Source organism: Aspergillus luchuensis, chromosome 1, assembly GCF_016861625.1.
Source record: "Aspergillus luchuensis IFO 4308 DNA, chromosome 1, nearly complete sequence".
NCBI lineage: Eukaryota > Fungi > Ascomycota > Eurotiomycetes > Eurotiales > Aspergillaceae > Aspergillus > Aspergillus luchuensis.
This window is the reverse complement of record NC_054849.1, coordinates 3,242,773-3,259,570: the sequence shown is the minus strand read 5'-3', so window position 1 is coordinate 3,259,570 and position 16,798 is coordinate 3,242,773. Positions and strand designations below refer to the sequence as shown.

The following is a 16,798-nucleotide window of genomic DNA, read 5'->3' as shown; positions in this document are numbered from 1 at the left end:
CATCAATGAGGATGCTGACCACCGCTACATGATGTTTTCGGCCACTTTCAACAAGGATTGCCGTAAGCTGGCGCGCAATTACCTTGCAGAAGACCATGTCCGTGTGCGCATCGGGAGGCCTGGCAGCACTCACGCCAACGTTGACCAGAATGTAAGCATGCATGGCGCTTGACTTAAGAAATCTACTAACAGTGCATTTCCCAAGATCATCTATGCTGAACCTCCTCTTAAGAAGCAATGCCTCTATGACCTGCTTCTGGCTATGCCGCCTTCGCGTACACTGATTTTTGTGAATTCCAAGACCCAGGCAGACTTCTTGGATGATTATCTCTACAACATGGGTCTCCCGAGTACCTCTATCCACTCTGATCGCACCCAGCGTGAGCGGGAAGATGCCTTGTAAGTTATTACCCTTCATACCTCGTTCTCCAATGTTAATGCAGTCAAGGCGTGCATTCCGCACGGCAAAGTGCCCCATCCTTGTGGCTACCGGGGTTTCTGCTCGCGGTCTGGATATTAAGAATGTCATGCATGTCATCAACTTTGACCTTCCACGGGTTCAGCATGGTGGTATCACAGAATACGTTCATAGAATCGGTGCGTCACCGTCCCACAATGAAGAGGCATAATTATGAAATTAGCTAAGACTTTACAGGACGCACCGCCCGCATTGGCAATGAGGGCCTCGCCACCTCGTTCTACAACCATGACAATGATGCGGACCTCGCCCCAGATCTGGTGAAACTGCTCATCGAGAACAAACAAACTGTCCCTGACTTCCTCGAATCTTATCGTCCTTCGGATGATGTCGTCAAGTTTGACGACGATACTGATGACGAAAAGAGTGGTGGAGAAGACAACAGTGGTAATGCCGATGCCTGGGGAGGAGGAGGAATTCCAATGGAGTCTGATGACGCCGAAGAGGCCGAAGATAACTCGAAGTGGGAGTTTTAATCCACGTCCTGACTTGGCACGCTGCATGTCGCCTGGGATTTCGTTCCTTCGATCGAAGCTATGGAGAGAAAAATGGACGAAAATAAAGAAAAACAAATGAGAAAACGCCATATGTTCGTGAGTGAACGGTCATGCTCGTGGGGGATCCGGTAATTGCGTCTATTTCCACTTCTGTCTTTTTTAGAGATCATATCATGATTCACCAGACAGGATCTGGTGTACAATTGTTTGACTCCATGGCAGAGACGATTTGCAGCCTACCTCTCGCCTTGGGATCTCACAGAAGCTTGGAACTGATTGTCCCTGTGAAAGGACACAATGGATCTGGGCTACCTGATGGATCCTACCGACTGCGGGTCATGTTGGGAGGCAGGGTGGGAGCGTGGCAAGCAATTGTCGTTTCCCTGCTGTACGGAGACTTAACATAATGGTAATCGATCTACTAAAAGTCTTTCTTTGCTTCAGCGAGCTAGAATTCCTAGATATGCGCTTTCCTTCGGGTGCACCAACTTGCTCTTTCCTCGGGTACCATGTAGCCAACCGGTAAATAACTTCGCTCTCTCACGTAGACTTAGGTGACACATGCCCTGGAGATTCAGCAACGCTGGGCCTACACTAAAAATACTGATAGCTGTGGATTATATTCAAGATTGTGCGCAATCATGGTGACCTGCAAGCAGTCCGTCATCCTCCTTATACTTATAACCTTCGCCACCTCAGCTGCTACTCGTGTCTTCTTTCCGAGCAACACAACCAGCAGCAACACCACCGGCACCCCCTACAATGTCACCGCTCCTATAATCATTGATACCTTCAATAACTCACATCACAACACCCTAGGCTTCTGGCACGGTGGCTTAGAAGGACTCAAGATCGACTACGGTCAAAACTACGTCCGCTTCTACCCAACAGATCCCGACCATAACTACAATACGCAGCTCTCACCAGCAACATGCTTCAACCTGCTACCCTACCGGACAACCCACTATTTACACGTTCAGTTTACCGGTCATACCAACTTCAGTGTTTCTCTCACCCAAAATAACATCCACTGCGACTCCACCCGCAGCCCGTTCCCAGAAACCTGGGACTCTGTCGAGGCTGCCAGATATGCACGCGGCAACGACATATACATTCCTCTCTGGCATTTCTACATTGATCACTCCCGAGCCGTATCGGTATCCTTCAACGGCTTCTTCTCACCTGGAGCGGTTACTCTCTACAAGGTGGAAATTGTCAATGCTGGTAGTGTACCCGCTGGATTCCCGATCCCACGTCGCGAGGACAATGGTCGTGTGCTACTGAGATGCTCCCGACCCGGGTCATTTGCGTTTGGAATAGACGATGGGCAACCGAGATTTGCTCAGGAAGTGATGAAGATACTCGAGGAAGAGAACATTTTGGTCACGTTCTTCGTGGTAGGACTGGGACTGAGAGATTTAGACACCAACTTCTCGAGTGTTTACAAAGAGATGTTGAAGCGAGGACATCAGGTGGCTCTACATTCAGATACGCATCGGAAGTGAGTGGCCCTCCATCATCTGGCTTCAGTTGGATACTAACAATGAGAAAATGCAGGTTGGAAGGACTGGATACTGTTGAAGCCATTGACCGGGAAATTGTGGACAATATCAAGTCGTTTCGACAGATCCTTGGGATTGAGAGTACGTAAATCTTGGTTACCATCATTGTAGAGCTTCGCTGATTATTGACAGGTCGCTATTTCCGTCCTCCCTTTGGCACCCTCGGTGCGAGAACCCGTCAACGGCTCGCAAAATATATTAAGGATCCCCAGATCATCAATTGGAGTGTGGATATTGAAGATTGGCTGTGGGCGGATACTAAAACCCCCGAAAAGCAGCGCGAAGCCTTCATTCGAGACGTGAGACGCGGGGGCAATCTGGCTGTCATGCATTTCCTCAGTCCGACGACGGTACAATACTTCCGTGAGGTCATTCGATTCGTGAAAAGCATGAACGCGACGATTATGCGCATTGACCAATGCCTTGAAGACCCACAAGCTCCCCCTCTAAACATTACGGCGCCTTGACTCACGTGTCCGTGCCTTTCTCTTCCTAGTTTCTATCCTCTAATGGCTCCCCTGTTTTGTAACAAATCCATTTTCTTAGGCATCCCTATGAGAGGTTATTATTGCTGTTATTCCAACCGCTGTAAATACGGTTTGTATAAAAGTAGCCAGCTCGAACCCACAAGAGTGCCTTCAATCCAGTAAATCTTCCAACGCGTGTAGCTACTATGCCAAAACCATAATTTAACAACTACGAGCCACAAGTAGCTTTAATCTCATAATCTTTCCGATTCGGTCTAGCTAAACACCTGTGACAACCTAGCATATATACGCTAGCTTCCATGCTGGCTTTGAACGCAGACACACAAGTCAAGTCAAGTTGAAGTACAGAAAAATAGAAACGAAAGTACCGACCGTCCCAGACGCCGTGGTATTGATGCAGGGAAGAAAAGCAGATGCTCAAGATAAGACAGAATGGAATAGAAAAAGCCACCGACTCCTCTCCCAAACGCCATTTCAGTATCGTGTATACGCATATATATATATACGTATGCCGATGCGATGCAGTTAATGATGCATGCTACTGGGCTAGTAGCAAACTCAACCAACCAACCAATCAATCAAATCAAGCAAGCCCATGGTTATACAACACACATGAATCAGAATTCTGATTGTTGTATGTTTTGGTTCTCTGAAGGAGAAGAAAAAATAATGGTAAAGGGAATATTCGTCCCGCGAATTTCAAGAGGGGGGAAAAACACGCTCAGAGTCCAAAGTCAGGATGAGGACAGCGTGGCGCGTTGTCCATCATGTGGTCGACTGTGCTGAGGATCCAGCCAGATCGGGCTGTCGGATTCCTGACTCCCAGTCGGGGCGTTTCGCCCGTGAAGCAGATGCCGTCGCGCATGACAAATTGCGCGCAACTTCGGGAGCTGGAGCAGAGGGTTTTGCATTCGTGGAAGTCGGTGATTTTGGGGTGTTCCTCGTCGGAGAGGTTGTCCCAGCTGTCGCGGACATTGGAGAGTTCAGGGTAGATGAGTTCTTTGAAGACATCGCGGTGGAGGAGGATGTTACTGGTGGCCTGGATGTGGAGGGGTTGTGTGTTAGCGGGGGTATGCTAGCTACGGGAGTATGGGGATGGGCTTACCTGTCGACGTCGGCGTTTCTCGAACTCGTAGAGATCCTGGATCTCGTGAGATGTGAGGTGGTGGAATGCTACTGCGGGGAAGCACCATGGCTTGCGGTAGAATCCCTTGGCGAACTCGTCCAATTCTCCGACGTTGGAGTTCTGCAGGATCGGCCAGGAGTAGCGCAGGGGAACACCGGCGTCGGCGAGAACCTTGCCCAAGACACAGTCGCCAGCCCAGTGCCAGTCGGTGTACTCGTTCAGTTCTACAGTGCGGGTCGCGTACTCGTTCGAGGCGAGTTGCATCGCGGGGTTGGAGACAACGAAGCCGGACCCGCCATGCGCAAAGATGACGTCTGCGATCTGGGTCTCAGTGCCGATGTAGTGGGGTTCTTTAGGATCGAAATGCGAGAGCCATTCGAGGAGTGTCGGCCACGAGAAATAGGTATCTGCCTCCATGAAGACATACCATTTGGCGTTATTCTTGTAGGTGAGGGCCTGTTGCACCATGGGAAGGAATTTCCACTTGTCGAGCTTCCAGCCCGGATTATTAGGTTTGCCGATATTGGAATTGGCTTCATCGGCGAAGTCGGCTGATTCGAGACCAGCGCGACCCTGTTCGCGGAGACGGTTGTAGAGGTTGAAGTCGGCAACGGTGTCTCGGACAGTGCTGTCCATAGTGCGGAGAGCGTCATGGATTTTGACGCCTTCGATTTCTTCTTCAAAATCCGAGAAGATGATATAGTTCGGGACGCAGCGCAGGGTTGTTTGGAAGTGAACCGGGACTTTGTCGAGGGCTTCGGTGACACCTGTCTTCATGACTACTAGGACATCTTCGATCCCCTCGAGAGGGGGGCATTCGGGCGGCTCATTTGGAGCGCTCTGCGGGGTGGTCTGCGGAGTGCGGAGCTGGGTGGCGCTGCGGGTGTAGAGCTCCGGGCGGATGGAGAGAAAGTGGTAGAGAAGGAATACACCCAGGAGGGAGGCGAGGATGGTGATGCGACGAAATCGACGGACTGCCATTTTTGAAGGAGCGCGCGGTGAGGGGAAGTTTCTGAAAAGGCTGGGATGGAAGCGGTCGCCGACCTGCAGCGGAGCGGGATCGAGACGCTGAATGCAATAGAGTCTTGAAACAAGCAAAAAGAAAAATTATTATTGAGCAATCCTCCAGACTGATACAAGGTGTCAATGCATCTTTCGTCGTCACTGTGCGCCAAAAATGCAGAATATTTCGGGTGAAGAGCACTCGGTCGTTATTGCCGGCGGGGAAAATTCCTGGGGAGAAGCAGGAACGGAGGAGGCTGAGACAAAGGGATCGGAGTCCCCTGGCGGTGGAGGGGAGAGGGAGGAACAGGAGAGAAAGGAGGAGGAGTAAAAGAGCAAGAGCAACAGGGGAAAAAGATCGAGGAAGCAAATTCCCCGAGATCGACACCAGGCACGTTATGGTTATTATTATTGTTCGGAGCGACAAGAGGGCGTGGAGATGGCGACGTAGGAAGGCACGTAGACGGGCGAAGATCGGCCCACGCTGGCCGGCGATCTGGAGGGCTCCTAAGCTATCGATGACGCGTTAGCATCGGAATGGCACCGTCTGACTGGAGAATGGAGCTTGATCCATCGCTTAGCTTGGGGGTCTTCGCGGCGCCTAACCATGGATTGCTGAGGAGCTGCAAACCTGAAACCCGCCCCTGACGAGACCCGTCAACCGGTGAAGCTGTCAGAAGTTGAAGAACTTCCGAGGTTGCTCCATCTTTGGTGAGAGGATCAAAATCAAACTCTCAGTCGATCAATCACATCATAATGCTGTTTCTGGCGTTAAGGGGGGGAGGAGAGGGGAGGAAGAGGGATGAACTTAGGAGATTCCCATAATGGACGAGGGAACCACGAGAAAAGAAGGGGAGGGGCGGAATGTGTGTGGGTGTGTATTTGGTGTGTTTGGTTCACCTCCAAACCCCGGCATTTGGCCCCTTTGAACGGACTGATTGTTTAAATCTGACAGCAGCACTAATTAATGTTACATCTGGAACATGGTGGTTGAGACACGGTAGTTAGTTAATTCATCTCCTACGCTAACTATACAGAAACCACCCGCTTACACAGTAAAAAACTGAGTGAAGGACCCTAATTAATCTATCTGGAGAAGACCCTCCTGCCTCAGGTTTAGCTTGCATTCGTCATGCTTCCAGAAACGCTCACTTGAAACTCCTTCCTCTCGCAAGCCACACTTTGAGAGTGTGTCTCGACCCAAAATCCATGTCTAGGACTTCGCATTGTGTTGAGCAATTTTGGTCGAATGCAACTTGACCAACTCAGGGATGATCAAACTTTCAATCTCCACTCCCTCAGCCGAGATGATGGCCTCGTCTTCCAACGGTCTCTGACTCTGCCCGCCCCCACCGGTTTCTGCCTGGGTGGATTCGCCCGCCCGCTTGGCTTCGGCCAAACCAACCTGCGCCTCACTGCCAGAAATGCTCTTGCTGCGCCGCGACTTCGGCACCCGGATCCAGCGCTCGTGCGGGGGGTCCGGGGTCACGAACACCACCTCCCATTTGCGTGTGGTCAACAGGTTACCAATCACCAGGTGGTGCGCATACCGCTGGAGTGCCGTCTGCGCCTTGTATACGAGCAGGTTGGGGTCCGTTTCAAGTTTGAACGACACGATCATACTGCCATCCGGCGCCCACCCATTCACCAACCGATGTAAGAACTTCGGAACAGGGTCCAGATCAATGATCAATTTCTTACTATGAGACGACGGTTGCGGCTCAATCCCGCCCGTGTAAATGTCCGACGAGCCAACTGCCTGGTCCTTGGTCAAGTGGTCCGGCAGCTCCGACGACTGGATCTTGTGCTCAGACATGCGGTCGCTGGGGATAAAGAAATCGCTGACGGCAGCGGCCAGGTAGAACAGGGCGTTGGGACCCAATGGCTTCATGAGCTGAGCCAGCGACCGTAGTTCGAAGAGGTACTCCGAGACGGTGGTGAACGGAAGTAGGAGCAGGAGGTTGTTCCGCTTCGCATAACGATACTTTCGCAAGACATCGCGCATCTGGTCCTGGTACTCACTGCGCACCTTGATCGGTCGGTGATCCGACTCGTTGGTTTCTGTGGCATCAGGCACCGGTTCCTCCTCATCCATGAAATCCAGAAAGCAATTGGTCGAGTGGCTGTAATGCCGCGAGTATGGCAACAGACTGAACTGCCGATGTAGGAAAATTACTGCATATCCCTCCTGGAGAAAGTATTCTGCCGACACAGCACCTCGCGTGCCCGCGCTGAAGTTGTCAATGAAGCGAACAGTCTGGTTCTCTGTACAACGGTCAGAATCTTTCTCACGTGCACGAGCCATCCCACGAACCAAGAGGAACTGTGGTGCCCCCCGATGTCACCAGGACAAGGCGTCGGTTCGCTTGGGCGTGGTAATCGACAAAGGCTCGAGCGAGGGCTTCATGCTTCGGGAGGGCTTTGGGCGGGGGGTAGTTGTTGAAGTAGACCGACTCGGCCTCGGCGGGCGTCATTTCTGGCGTCGGAGCGGACGTCATGCTGAAAAAAGGTATAGCAATTGTTCACTGTGATGCGACTGAGATGTCTGTATATCCAGCAAATTTATATTTATCAATGCGTTCAACGAGTTCTACTGCATCAGTGCAGGCAAAGGCGGGGATGAGACAAAGGGTCGGTGCGGAAAGGTGAACGACGGAGAGGATCTGGGAACCACGACAGCTCTGCAAAAGCAACCTGCTTATTGCAGCTAGAGGACAGGCGATCGACAACACAGAACGGGAGGGAATTCAGGAGAAAGATCGAAGTCTTGGTGTTTTGGTGTATTCTGACATATGCCGGGTAGTTCGGAGCACGGGGTGCGATAAGTATCGCGACTGGTAGATTCCAGCCCGCCACCTGTGAGCTGAGGGATTAGTTTTTTCCCAACTGGTTAGCACGCAGTGATTGCAATTTCGCAATGACCAAAGCGATCTACAGATTTGGCTTTCTGCAGATAGATAGTTTGGTTCAGATGGTCTGGTGGAATGTTGTTGGTGAACTTCCACTTTTCCTTCTCACCGGGAGGGGCATTACACCGCCTTCGGCTTATGACGCACCATCCCCGGTTCTTGGTTCATTCCTCTTTCATCCATCCGCATACAAGTCTCCCCTTTCTATGTTGTGCATCACTAGGTCAGAATAGCATTGTCAATTCATATTGTTGTGAGTATTATTACTATTACTGCATGGTAGTTCACATAGGAACAGAATTGTTAGCATGAAAGAACATCAAAATATCAAAACATCACAATTTCAAAACTTCAAGGTCTGGAGAGCAGACTTCAAATCCTCCATCTTTTGCTTCAGGTTGGCACGCCGCGCTTTAATCGCTTGCGATTCACCGGCGATTGCTCCCAGCTCATCCGACCCCAGATTGATGACCCATTCCTGGCTAAAGACTTCGAGGGGGCTCTCAGGACCAGTCAGGAGACAATGCTCGATTGCCTACATGTGAACATTATCCACAAATCTTTCGCGTGCGACTTGATAGTAGGACCACAGGATGTCATGGATTTCCCCCGTGATATGTTCCACATTCCCCTGGTCGCTCGCAGACTTCTTGACAGCATCCAGATCGACCACCTTCATTTGTGCGTTTGACCAAGTATCATTTATATTTCTGGCATTGTCCTCTAATGCCTGAGCAACACGGGCACTGCGCAGTTTCTGGAGGGTATGGTTGAAATAATTGTTTAGCGTATATGGTCGGCGGTTTCTCTCAACGGACAGAAGGAACATCGCCTGGGACATGGCATTCTTGTAGCTTTGTAGAAGGTCATCGAGAATGCTGGACCAAATCTTGTGATAGAGCTGTTTGCTCCCGCAAATCTTTCCCAATGCCTTACTCAAAAAACGGTGAACTACCATGATAACATTACTCACGTGTCCGCGGGTCATGGCTTCCCATTTGCCGGTCTGCTCCTTGAAAGCATTGCAGAGGATATTGTTTCCAAAGGTCCCGAGATCAAGACCTCGAGACTCAGCATATAACTTTTCAATCCAGGCTTTGATATCCCCTTCGGGATCCTGGGTGCCCTCCACGCGGCTGACAATCTGCTCTAACTCAGGGAAGCTGTTAGGGTCAAGGCCTTCACGGCTTTCGTTTACATGCTGAGCCAGAGAAAAGCGATCCCCGGCTGCCATCTGGGCATGCATGTCGGGTTTCCCCCTTGGGCAGTTTTTATGGCGGCCGTTCCCGTGCGGATTGTTGTTCATGTCATTGTATGGTTGTCTCTTGTCAACTGCATCTGAGGTAGGGCAGTCGAATGGGAGCATATGTGCTTTAGCCTGGAAATTTGAGCTGAATTTATCAGAAAAATTGACAATGTGAGTGAGAAGCCGGAGATCACTCTCTGCAAATGCTTCATTTTCTGTATAATGAGCATCGCGTGCAGCTCGTGCGAGGCTCTGAAACTGGCGAGCTATACCACTCAAGAACGCACGCTGTTCCTGTTCAGTTTGGCGTGCAGGGCCCAGGCGGACCAGATCTTGATGGCACGAATCAATCTGGTTTTTGATATCCTTGCGAAGTTCAGGGAATTCGCGCTCCGTAACTTCGCTCAGAAGTTCTCCCAGCCGTTCTCTTAGGGCCTGGATGCCAATACGGTCTCTCGGCAAGGTATTCCAAGGCTGGCTGTCAAACATTCTTTCTCCTTCCTCACCACGGAAAGAAGTGTCCTGATCTGCGCCCTGGTTTCTAACCAAGTAATAGCCAAGTGTCAGTGGTCTCTTGTGTCCCAGGACCAGTGAGCACAAAGCTGCCTTGGCGCTTTGCTCGATCACCAGGTCGGGTTTGGTTAGCACACCAAGCGTACGCTCTCCATTTCCATCATAATCTTTGGCCAGCTTGAGGATCTCCTGGGTAGCAAGATCGACGTTGCTTGGGAGCACAGCCAAGATCACCGTGCGAGCATCTTTGATATAGTTCTTGACCATATCCGAACTAGCTCGATATCACTCTCAGTCGTAATGCCAGGCGTCGGGTCTCTGAAAATTCCCGGCACATCTATGACAGTCAGGTAGTCCTCTTCGGGCCCGCACAGCTCGATCCGGAGCACGTCTTTGCTAAAAACCGATCCTTCCTTAGACGAAAGGTCAGTACGTATGCCCATACACTCGTCGACCTGTTCAACATGTTAGCTTTTGTCAGAGAATAGTAAACGTAAATTGAACTGGACTATCCGAACCTCCTTCAGGATTGCTGGAAATTCCGACCGAAAGTCTTCGGTGCCTCTGAGGGTCCTCTTAAAGCCCTGTACCTTCGCCCTGTGCTCCAGGGAAGCATCGCCGGCAGGGATTATCGAGATTTCGACCGAGCGATCGTCCTCACGACGGGAAGTTATCTGCGTGGCATAACGGGTACAAAGTTCCAAATCACGAGGAAATGGAATCTTGGTCAGGCTTGCCAGAAGAGAAGATTTTCCAGAACTCTGGTCCCCAACAACAACCAGCTTGATGAATATCAGTATCACTTGTAGACGATTTTTGCAGGTTACAAAGTCTTACCTGAGGAAGGGGAACATGCTTTCCAATGTTTTTCTCTCTCAGCTTGTCGATCTTCTTGAGCAACTCAGAGCTATTGAGATGCTTGGGGCCGCTTTCACCTTCTTCGTTGGCCATGTTGACGGTTGGGCCGGTAGGGAGAGGAAGGCACCTGCGTTGAGTCTGAACATAGACCAACACAAGATGATTTGGGAAAGAAAGGAAGGAAGGAAGCGAAGGAGAACTCGTGGGGGCAAGGCTTGACTATGAAAATTCTTTTCCCAGGGCATGTGGCTTCCAGTGAATTCTGACTGCCATATTGGGCGTAGCTGTCAACAGTGAAAGACAAAGCCCAAATTTTTCACAGTGAATTGTGGGCGAGATTTTGGGATATGCAACGAGCCCTTTGTGTACCAAAACATCCGCATACCACATATAGAATTCCGTGGCAAAAAAAAAAAAAAAAAAAAAAGAAAAGAAAAAAAAAAAGAATCAGTGTCTTCTTCATTATATCTTGGTGGTCAACAACATGGGGTATTCGTAGCATGCCACCTACTAGGAAAGGCAGGAGCAAGAGATTAAGTACTGTTAGGGAGTCTTGAATATCCTATTTTCTAGAGAAAGGACAAGCGCGTAGGCTACGGTCATATGTGATTGCCCAAAGAACTCTACTTTCTCAGAGGGCATGCCAATCTTGAAATGTATTATCTCGGATGTGGAAGGCATACGCACCAAGATGCTACCATGTAGACTAAACTCGAAATCCTCTAGACAATATCCAATTCTGTTGGACTAACTACCCCGAGATTTGGCTCATGCATCTCCTGTAGCCTCCATAAGGACAGCGATTCTATCGTCCACCTATAGCATCAACAGCGGATGAAGCACCCACAATGACCCGTCATGTCAATTTACAAATTCTTACGCGGTCTGACCGGCATCACAGGAGTTGGAGCATCGATATGCGCGGTCCACTGCGTCAATTGAACATCTGCTGCGGTAAACGCAGTACTGAAATTGCCGGCGAGGAGGTAGTCAAGTGGGAAGGCAGGTTTAAACTCAATGGCCTTGTCAATCTCATCCATATCCTCCTTCGAGAGATCGAGGCTCAGAGCTTCAATGTTGGCTTTGATGTGCGCTACACTCCGTTGTCCAATAATAGGGAAGACGTAAGGTGCCTTGAAGCGGACCCATGCGAGAGCCTGAGATGGAAACATTAGTTCGGCGGCTTTTATACGTGGCGCAGAAGGTAGGTATAAGGGTGAAGCTCACAATGGCATAAAGACTTGTCTCATTTCGTTTGGCAACAGCCTCCAACACATCAGAAACCTTGTCATCCTCCTCAACCCGGAGCGCCGCTCGTCCAGAGCCCTTATACTCTGTGTTGCGCTGCTCTGCGGGTCTGAACTTCGCTTGGCCTAGCACTGCAAAAGGTGCGATTGCCAACCCTTGGTCGCGACACATAGGCACAATCTCATTTTCTAGATCTCTGAATCCAGCATTCCACTTGCCCTGGTAGACAGAGAACGGTCTGAGCCCGTTTGCGCGCGCGTATGCATTTGCCTTGACTACTAGCCAAGCTGGAGTTCCGGAGACGCCCAAGTAGAGGACCTTTCCAGCCGAGACGAGTGCGTTGAGACCATGCATGACTTCCTCCACGCTGGTGGTGAAATCCCACCAATGCACGTAGAGAATGTCAATGTAGTCAGTCTGAAGCTTTTCGAGGCTGTTCTTGACGGATAGGTTCATGGATTTCACGGAATTTCCGACGAAGTTCGATTGGATGGGCTCACTGGACACGTGTGTGCGGCGGAAGCCGGTCGTGTATTTGGTTGCGATGCTGCCATTATCAATATCAGGACATACTAAAATGTAGCAATCAGATAGTGGAGGGTGTATACCTACACCATCTGGTCTCGATTCCCACGCTTCTTCATCCACTCTCCAATCCATGTTTCGGATTGTCCGTCCTGGTATACATTGGCACTAAGGGGCATAAGCCTGTCACTCGTAGATAGATTCAGTGGGTACTTTTTGAACGTACGTGTCGATAAAATTTCCACCGTGGTCGAAAAAGGTATCCAAGATTGCGAAGGATATCTCCTTGCTGCATTCACCCATGTATGGCTCCCTGCAAGATGTCAGAGAGACGTTTGTCCGATTGTAAGCCACAGGATAGACATACCAGGTTGTTCCAAAGTTCATAGTGCCCAGACATAGCGGAGACACCTTGATACCAGCAGTGGGTGACAAGACCTGGTGGAAGCCCAGGAGGCACTCTGGTTTTGGGACAGGACCAGCCATTGTTGTTATACTGATGCAGTAGAGGTGAGAAAACGGTTTTAGATGATGAAGATGAGTCGAGTGATTGGGGCATGGGGCACCGGTCCTCCTTATATGTTATCTATCATGCCGGTCTATGAAGCAGATACATCCATTCTTCTCCGACTTGCACGTAGTGTAGGCTGCAAACCTGACCGCGTCATTGTTCGCATTGTCAGACTGCATCCATCCAAAAGACGCTTGTACATTGCCAGTGACGACGCATCTGCTACCTATTGCGGAGTATGCAGTAGGCTGAAGCACTAACGTACTAGGGTTATTAGGCTGTCTAGGATCTGTTGGATTTTAGTTTGCTGACGTTAACTTGGCCAAAATTGCGCCAAGACCTTGACCCTGTCTGGTGGGGCGAGAATAGGCTTTTATTGAAGCTTTTGGTATACACTGCTCCTACAATACGCTCTCGAAATCTCATAATAACGCATGCATAAAGCTCACATGTTCTGTTGGTCAAACCACACTCTTAAGGCATCCTATGCTGCATTATATATCTTCCTGGGTGTAAGATTGAGAGGTCATCATCTGGCGTCCGACTAACTCACCCATGCCCAATCAACCCCAGATTCGCATATTCCAACAGTAAGTACTCTTTATGCCTCGAAGTGTACTTACCGGGCAAGTTACCATCGATAAGGCTGCTTCTTCCCAACTGGGCAAGAGGCAACCTTGTGAGGCGGATGTCACGTGAGCATTTGAATGGGGCCGTGGCAATAGGGTGGGAATAGCAGCATCCAGCCCATATGGCAGTTTCAATAAGCCGAATTGTTATCGCAACGCACCGACCTTGACGGGGGAGGCGTGACACCTCGTCAATCCTCCGCATTCATCACATCCAACCCGCATCCACTATGCTAGCTATCGAGTAGCAGCAAAGGTTTTCTGTTTTATTTCTCTGCTGGTTGACGTGTACTTTCTGGAGTATTTAAGTAGTTTTACGTACGCAGATACGAGTCCGCGATGACGTCCTTCAATCAGTCCGGAGACACCAAGTTCACCGTGTTTATTCGCCTTCCCTTCCCCAGGGGTGACTTTGTGGATCCTCCTCCGGTAAGTGCCGCTAGTCAACTGATCTCCATATCGCTGACCAGACAGGTGGAATGGAACGCTGCCAAAGACCAAGCTCTGTGGAATATTCTCTCGCGTCCTTCAAAGGGAGATGATCTAGACTGTAATAGTGTTACCTAATGATCCTCTGATGAGATTCAGAATGCTGACGATACCATAGGGAAAGCACTGTACGATTGGCCTTCTCGAGTGTTTGGACAACACTAATCAACTCTGTAGGGCGGATCATTTCGATGTGACATTGCAGTTTCTGCTTCAACAGGCAGCATGGCTCTACGATCGGCAGTTGTCACAAGTACGTGCACAGATGAGTAGAGTGCCCACCACACAGTCAACGTCTACATCTCCTGCTCCTGGTTCGGTGTCGGGTAGCACGGCGCTGGGTCAACAGACAAAAGGTGCCACCAATGCAGGTGAGTGCCCTCCGATGATACTCATTGAGTCTTCTGACAATCAAAGGCCCTCGAGCTCCGTCACGCCTCTCGTCACAGCAGAAAGATAGTCTTCCACAGCGTGGCAAGTACTATCCGGCCTCTATGCCTGTCTGTTGTACTAATCATGTCGAATCTAGCTCCCATTCCCCGACGCACCAGCTCAACAACCACAGTCAATCAAGTTAAGACTGCCCGGGAACCAGTCCGTAACGATACTCCTGTTGCAGAGCCAAGAGAGCCCAGACGAGAAAGCTATGCCAGTCGACCATCTGCCGGGAAACGGGAGCAAGCTGCAGCGCCTCCGGCTCCGAAGTCTCCCCCTCTGGAAGATGACACAACCTCTAGTTCATCCGAGTCTGAATCCGACGATGACAACGCCTTTGGAAGTCGTCGTGGTCTAAGATTCAAGCCCCCCTTCGGCAAGTTCTCCACACATAGGGCTGGCCTGAGGTACGACGAGGAGGATGACGACGAGTCTCCTGCTTTCCTGCCAGAACCTGAAAGGGCATCGCACGAAGCATCTGGGCAGGATTTGAATGCTACGTTGAGGATGAACGCTGAGGATGCCTCTGAGTCACATCGACGCCCATCGGCACAAATGATTTCCAGAACTTCAGTCACGACCGAATCTTCCGCAAGCTCTGCTAGCTCCGGAGTCCCAGTTGCACATCCACAATCTGATAGACGGCGACGGTTGAATCAAAGCGGAGGGCCATTGAGTCCGAGGCGGACAGGGGAATTGGCACATTTCAGTCCACGACAGTCTATGGCGCTAAGGAGAGACGCGAGCGACGGGACGCCTAGTATGGGGAGCAGCTTTAGTGACCTAGATGGTGAGCTTTTCTTCTGTCTGCATAATGGCATACTGACCACGTTTAGATGCGAGCGTCACGCAATCCGCGCTTGAGGAAGCACTTCTGAGCAATATTCAGCATGGTGGCATGGCCAGTCGCATGAGCACAATTAGTCAGGCGATTCGTAGTCGATATTTAGGACGGACGGAGGATAGGTTCTCGTAAGTTGCAGTGGCGCAGAGTACGATCCATCAAATTGTCTATGAAAAGGGGGCTGGCCTTTCAATAATATTACATTATATTTCATATCATCGAGTATAATATAATGCTTGTGAGCTGAAAATAGAGACAACTTAGTATTTGCATGGGTGCTGAGCGGTGTCGACCTGCCATTCGATGCTAAAATCAACAATATATTTCTGTTGACCCCGGTTGTTTGGCAATACTATGTTCCCCACAACATTGATTCAACTATACTGCAACTACCTAAGACTACGAAAAGTAGCTCTAAATATCAGCTGGGGACATAATATGGGTTCTTATATGCTTGTAATCCCAGCGTAATTATCCCCGACCGTTGTGTTCTTATCTATTGGTCCTGTCTGGTATAGAGACTAGAACACAGAACAACATGGACCGACTCAACTACTAGTGTAGAAGTTCAACCAAAAATATAAAATTTTTTTATCCTGTTAAGTAGCTTTCAAGTTCCTCATACATCTATTCATGGAAAAATCGTCTGTGACCAGCCTACTATTTTTCTTAAAAAAGATACTCGACCCAACCCACAATATCCCTGCAACACTCACCTAACTTGATTAAAAATTGTCAAGGAATATAATACACCCACCTCATGAGAAGTAACTCAAATAAACCGATCACAAACCAAAACAACACACAAAAAAACTCTAAAACACCCAATGCCGTCCGATCCGTACCTGAACAACAAACCAGACCCAAACCCAAACCCAAACAACAAACTAGTTAAAGTAACCGCACAGGCAACAACAACACCAACAACACCAGCACCAAACCTACACTAACTACTAGACTAACTAAAAACCACACTAAACCCAAACCAGCCCATATTCAAATACCACCAGTCTACCGCATCATCACAACTGCCAAGCTCGCCCGCCAAGTGAATTCCTATATTAACACCTACCAAACTAACGCCATTTACCGAACCGATCTAAAATCTCACCAGTCACCACCCCTGTCACAGTTCGCTTCGCTTAACTTCCGTGCAAAAAAACAAACCATCCAAGCTAAGCCAAGGCGGAGGAAGGAATATTAGTTATTATTGATGACGAGGGGGGAAGCATTGTACCGAGGCGGAAGCGATGTACCGAGGCTACTACCCCTGCAGTAGTACAGAGTAGATACTAGATAGGAATGTAATTTGTGCTAGTACGAATACGAGGTAGGAAAGGTAGGTAGGGTAAGTAGTAACTCAATACTGAGTTTGGTTCTCCTGCCCTGGAAAATGGAAGACCAAATTGGAGATAAGAGTGTCTCACTTACATGCATC

General features: G+C 49.6%; 7 protein-coding genes across 7 annotated transcripts; 3 read left to right on the top strand and 4 right to left on the bottom strand.

Annotated features, from left to right (window-relative positions):
* Window positions 1-28: 28 nt before the first annotated feature.
* AKAW2_11136A (uncharacterized protein) lies at window positions 29-954 on the top strand (the record flags this gene model as incomplete). The annotated part of the gene is made up of 4 exons (XM_041682300.1): window positions 29-151; window positions 206-399; window positions 449-597; window positions 656-954. 4 exons carry the CDS (start codon window positions 29-31, stop codon window positions 952-954), a joined length of 765 nt encoding a protein of 254 aa, XP_041537856.1.
* A 662-nt stretch (window positions 955-1,616) lies between these two features.
* AKAW2_11135A (polysaccharide deacetylase family protein) lies at window positions 1,617-3,004 on the top strand (the record flags this gene model as incomplete). The annotated part of the gene is made up of 3 exons (XM_041682289.1): window positions 1,617-2,476; window positions 2,533-2,618; window positions 2,670-3,004. 3 exons carry the CDS (start codon window positions 1,617-1,619, stop codon window positions 3,002-3,004), a joined length of 1,281 nt encoding a protein of 426 aa, XP_041537855.1.
* A 742-nt stretch (window positions 3,005-3,746) lies between these two features.
* On the bottom strand, window positions 3,747-5,132 carry AKAW2_11134S (glycosyltransferase family 31 protein; the record flags this gene model as incomplete). Its single annotated transcript, XM_041682278.1, has 2 exons — window positions 3,747-4,064; window positions 4,131-5,132. The coding sequence occupies 2 exons, from the start codon at window positions 5,130-5,132 to the stop codon at window positions 3,747-3,749; spliced, it is 1,320 nt and encodes a 439-aa protein (XP_041537854.1).
* Window positions 5,133-6,366: 1,234 nt separating this feature from the next.
* Window positions 6,367-7,651, bottom strand: AKAW2_11133S (phosphopantothenate--cysteine ligase CAB2; the record flags this gene model as incomplete). Its single annotated transcript, XM_041682267.1, has 2 exons — window positions 6,367-7,418; window positions 7,468-7,651. 2 exons carry the CDS (start codon window positions 7,649-7,651, stop codon window positions 6,367-6,369), a joined length of 1,236 nt encoding a protein of 411 aa, XP_041537853.1.
* Window positions 7,652-8,405: 754 nt separating this feature from the next.
* Window positions 8,406-10,772, bottom strand: AKAW2_11132S (uncharacterized protein; the record flags this gene model as incomplete). The annotated part of the gene is made up of 5 exons (XM_041682256.1): window positions 8,406-8,544; window positions 8,602-10,095; window positions 10,194-10,276; window positions 10,340-10,603; window positions 10,659-10,772. The coding sequence occupies 5 exons, from the start codon at window positions 10,770-10,772 to the stop codon at window positions 8,406-8,408; spliced, it is 2,094 nt and encodes a 697-aa protein (XP_041537852.1).
* A 773-nt stretch (window positions 10,773-11,545) lies between these two features.
* Window positions 11,546-12,938, bottom strand: AKAW2_11131S (uncharacterized protein; the record flags this gene model as incomplete). Its single annotated transcript, XM_041682245.1, has 5 exons — window positions 11,546-11,836; window positions 11,907-12,474; window positions 12,540-12,620; window positions 12,679-12,765; window positions 12,820-12,938. 5 exons carry the CDS (start codon window positions 12,936-12,938, stop codon window positions 11,546-11,548), a joined length of 1,146 nt encoding a protein of 381 aa, XP_041537851.1.
* Window positions 12,939-13,931: 993 nt separating this feature from the next.
* On the top strand, window positions 13,932-15,492 carry ATG29 (multidomain presynaptic cytomatrix related protein; the record flags this gene model as incomplete). Its single annotated transcript, XM_041682234.1, has 7 exons — window positions 13,932-14,021; window positions 14,067-14,142; window positions 14,200-14,209; window positions 14,259-14,452; window positions 14,499-14,555; window positions 14,611-15,306; window positions 15,353-15,492. 7 exons carry the CDS (start codon window positions 13,932-13,934, stop codon window positions 15,490-15,492), a joined length of 1,263 nt encoding a protein of 420 aa, XP_041537850.1.
* Between the last annotated feature and the right edge of the window lie 1,306 nt (window positions 15,493-16,798).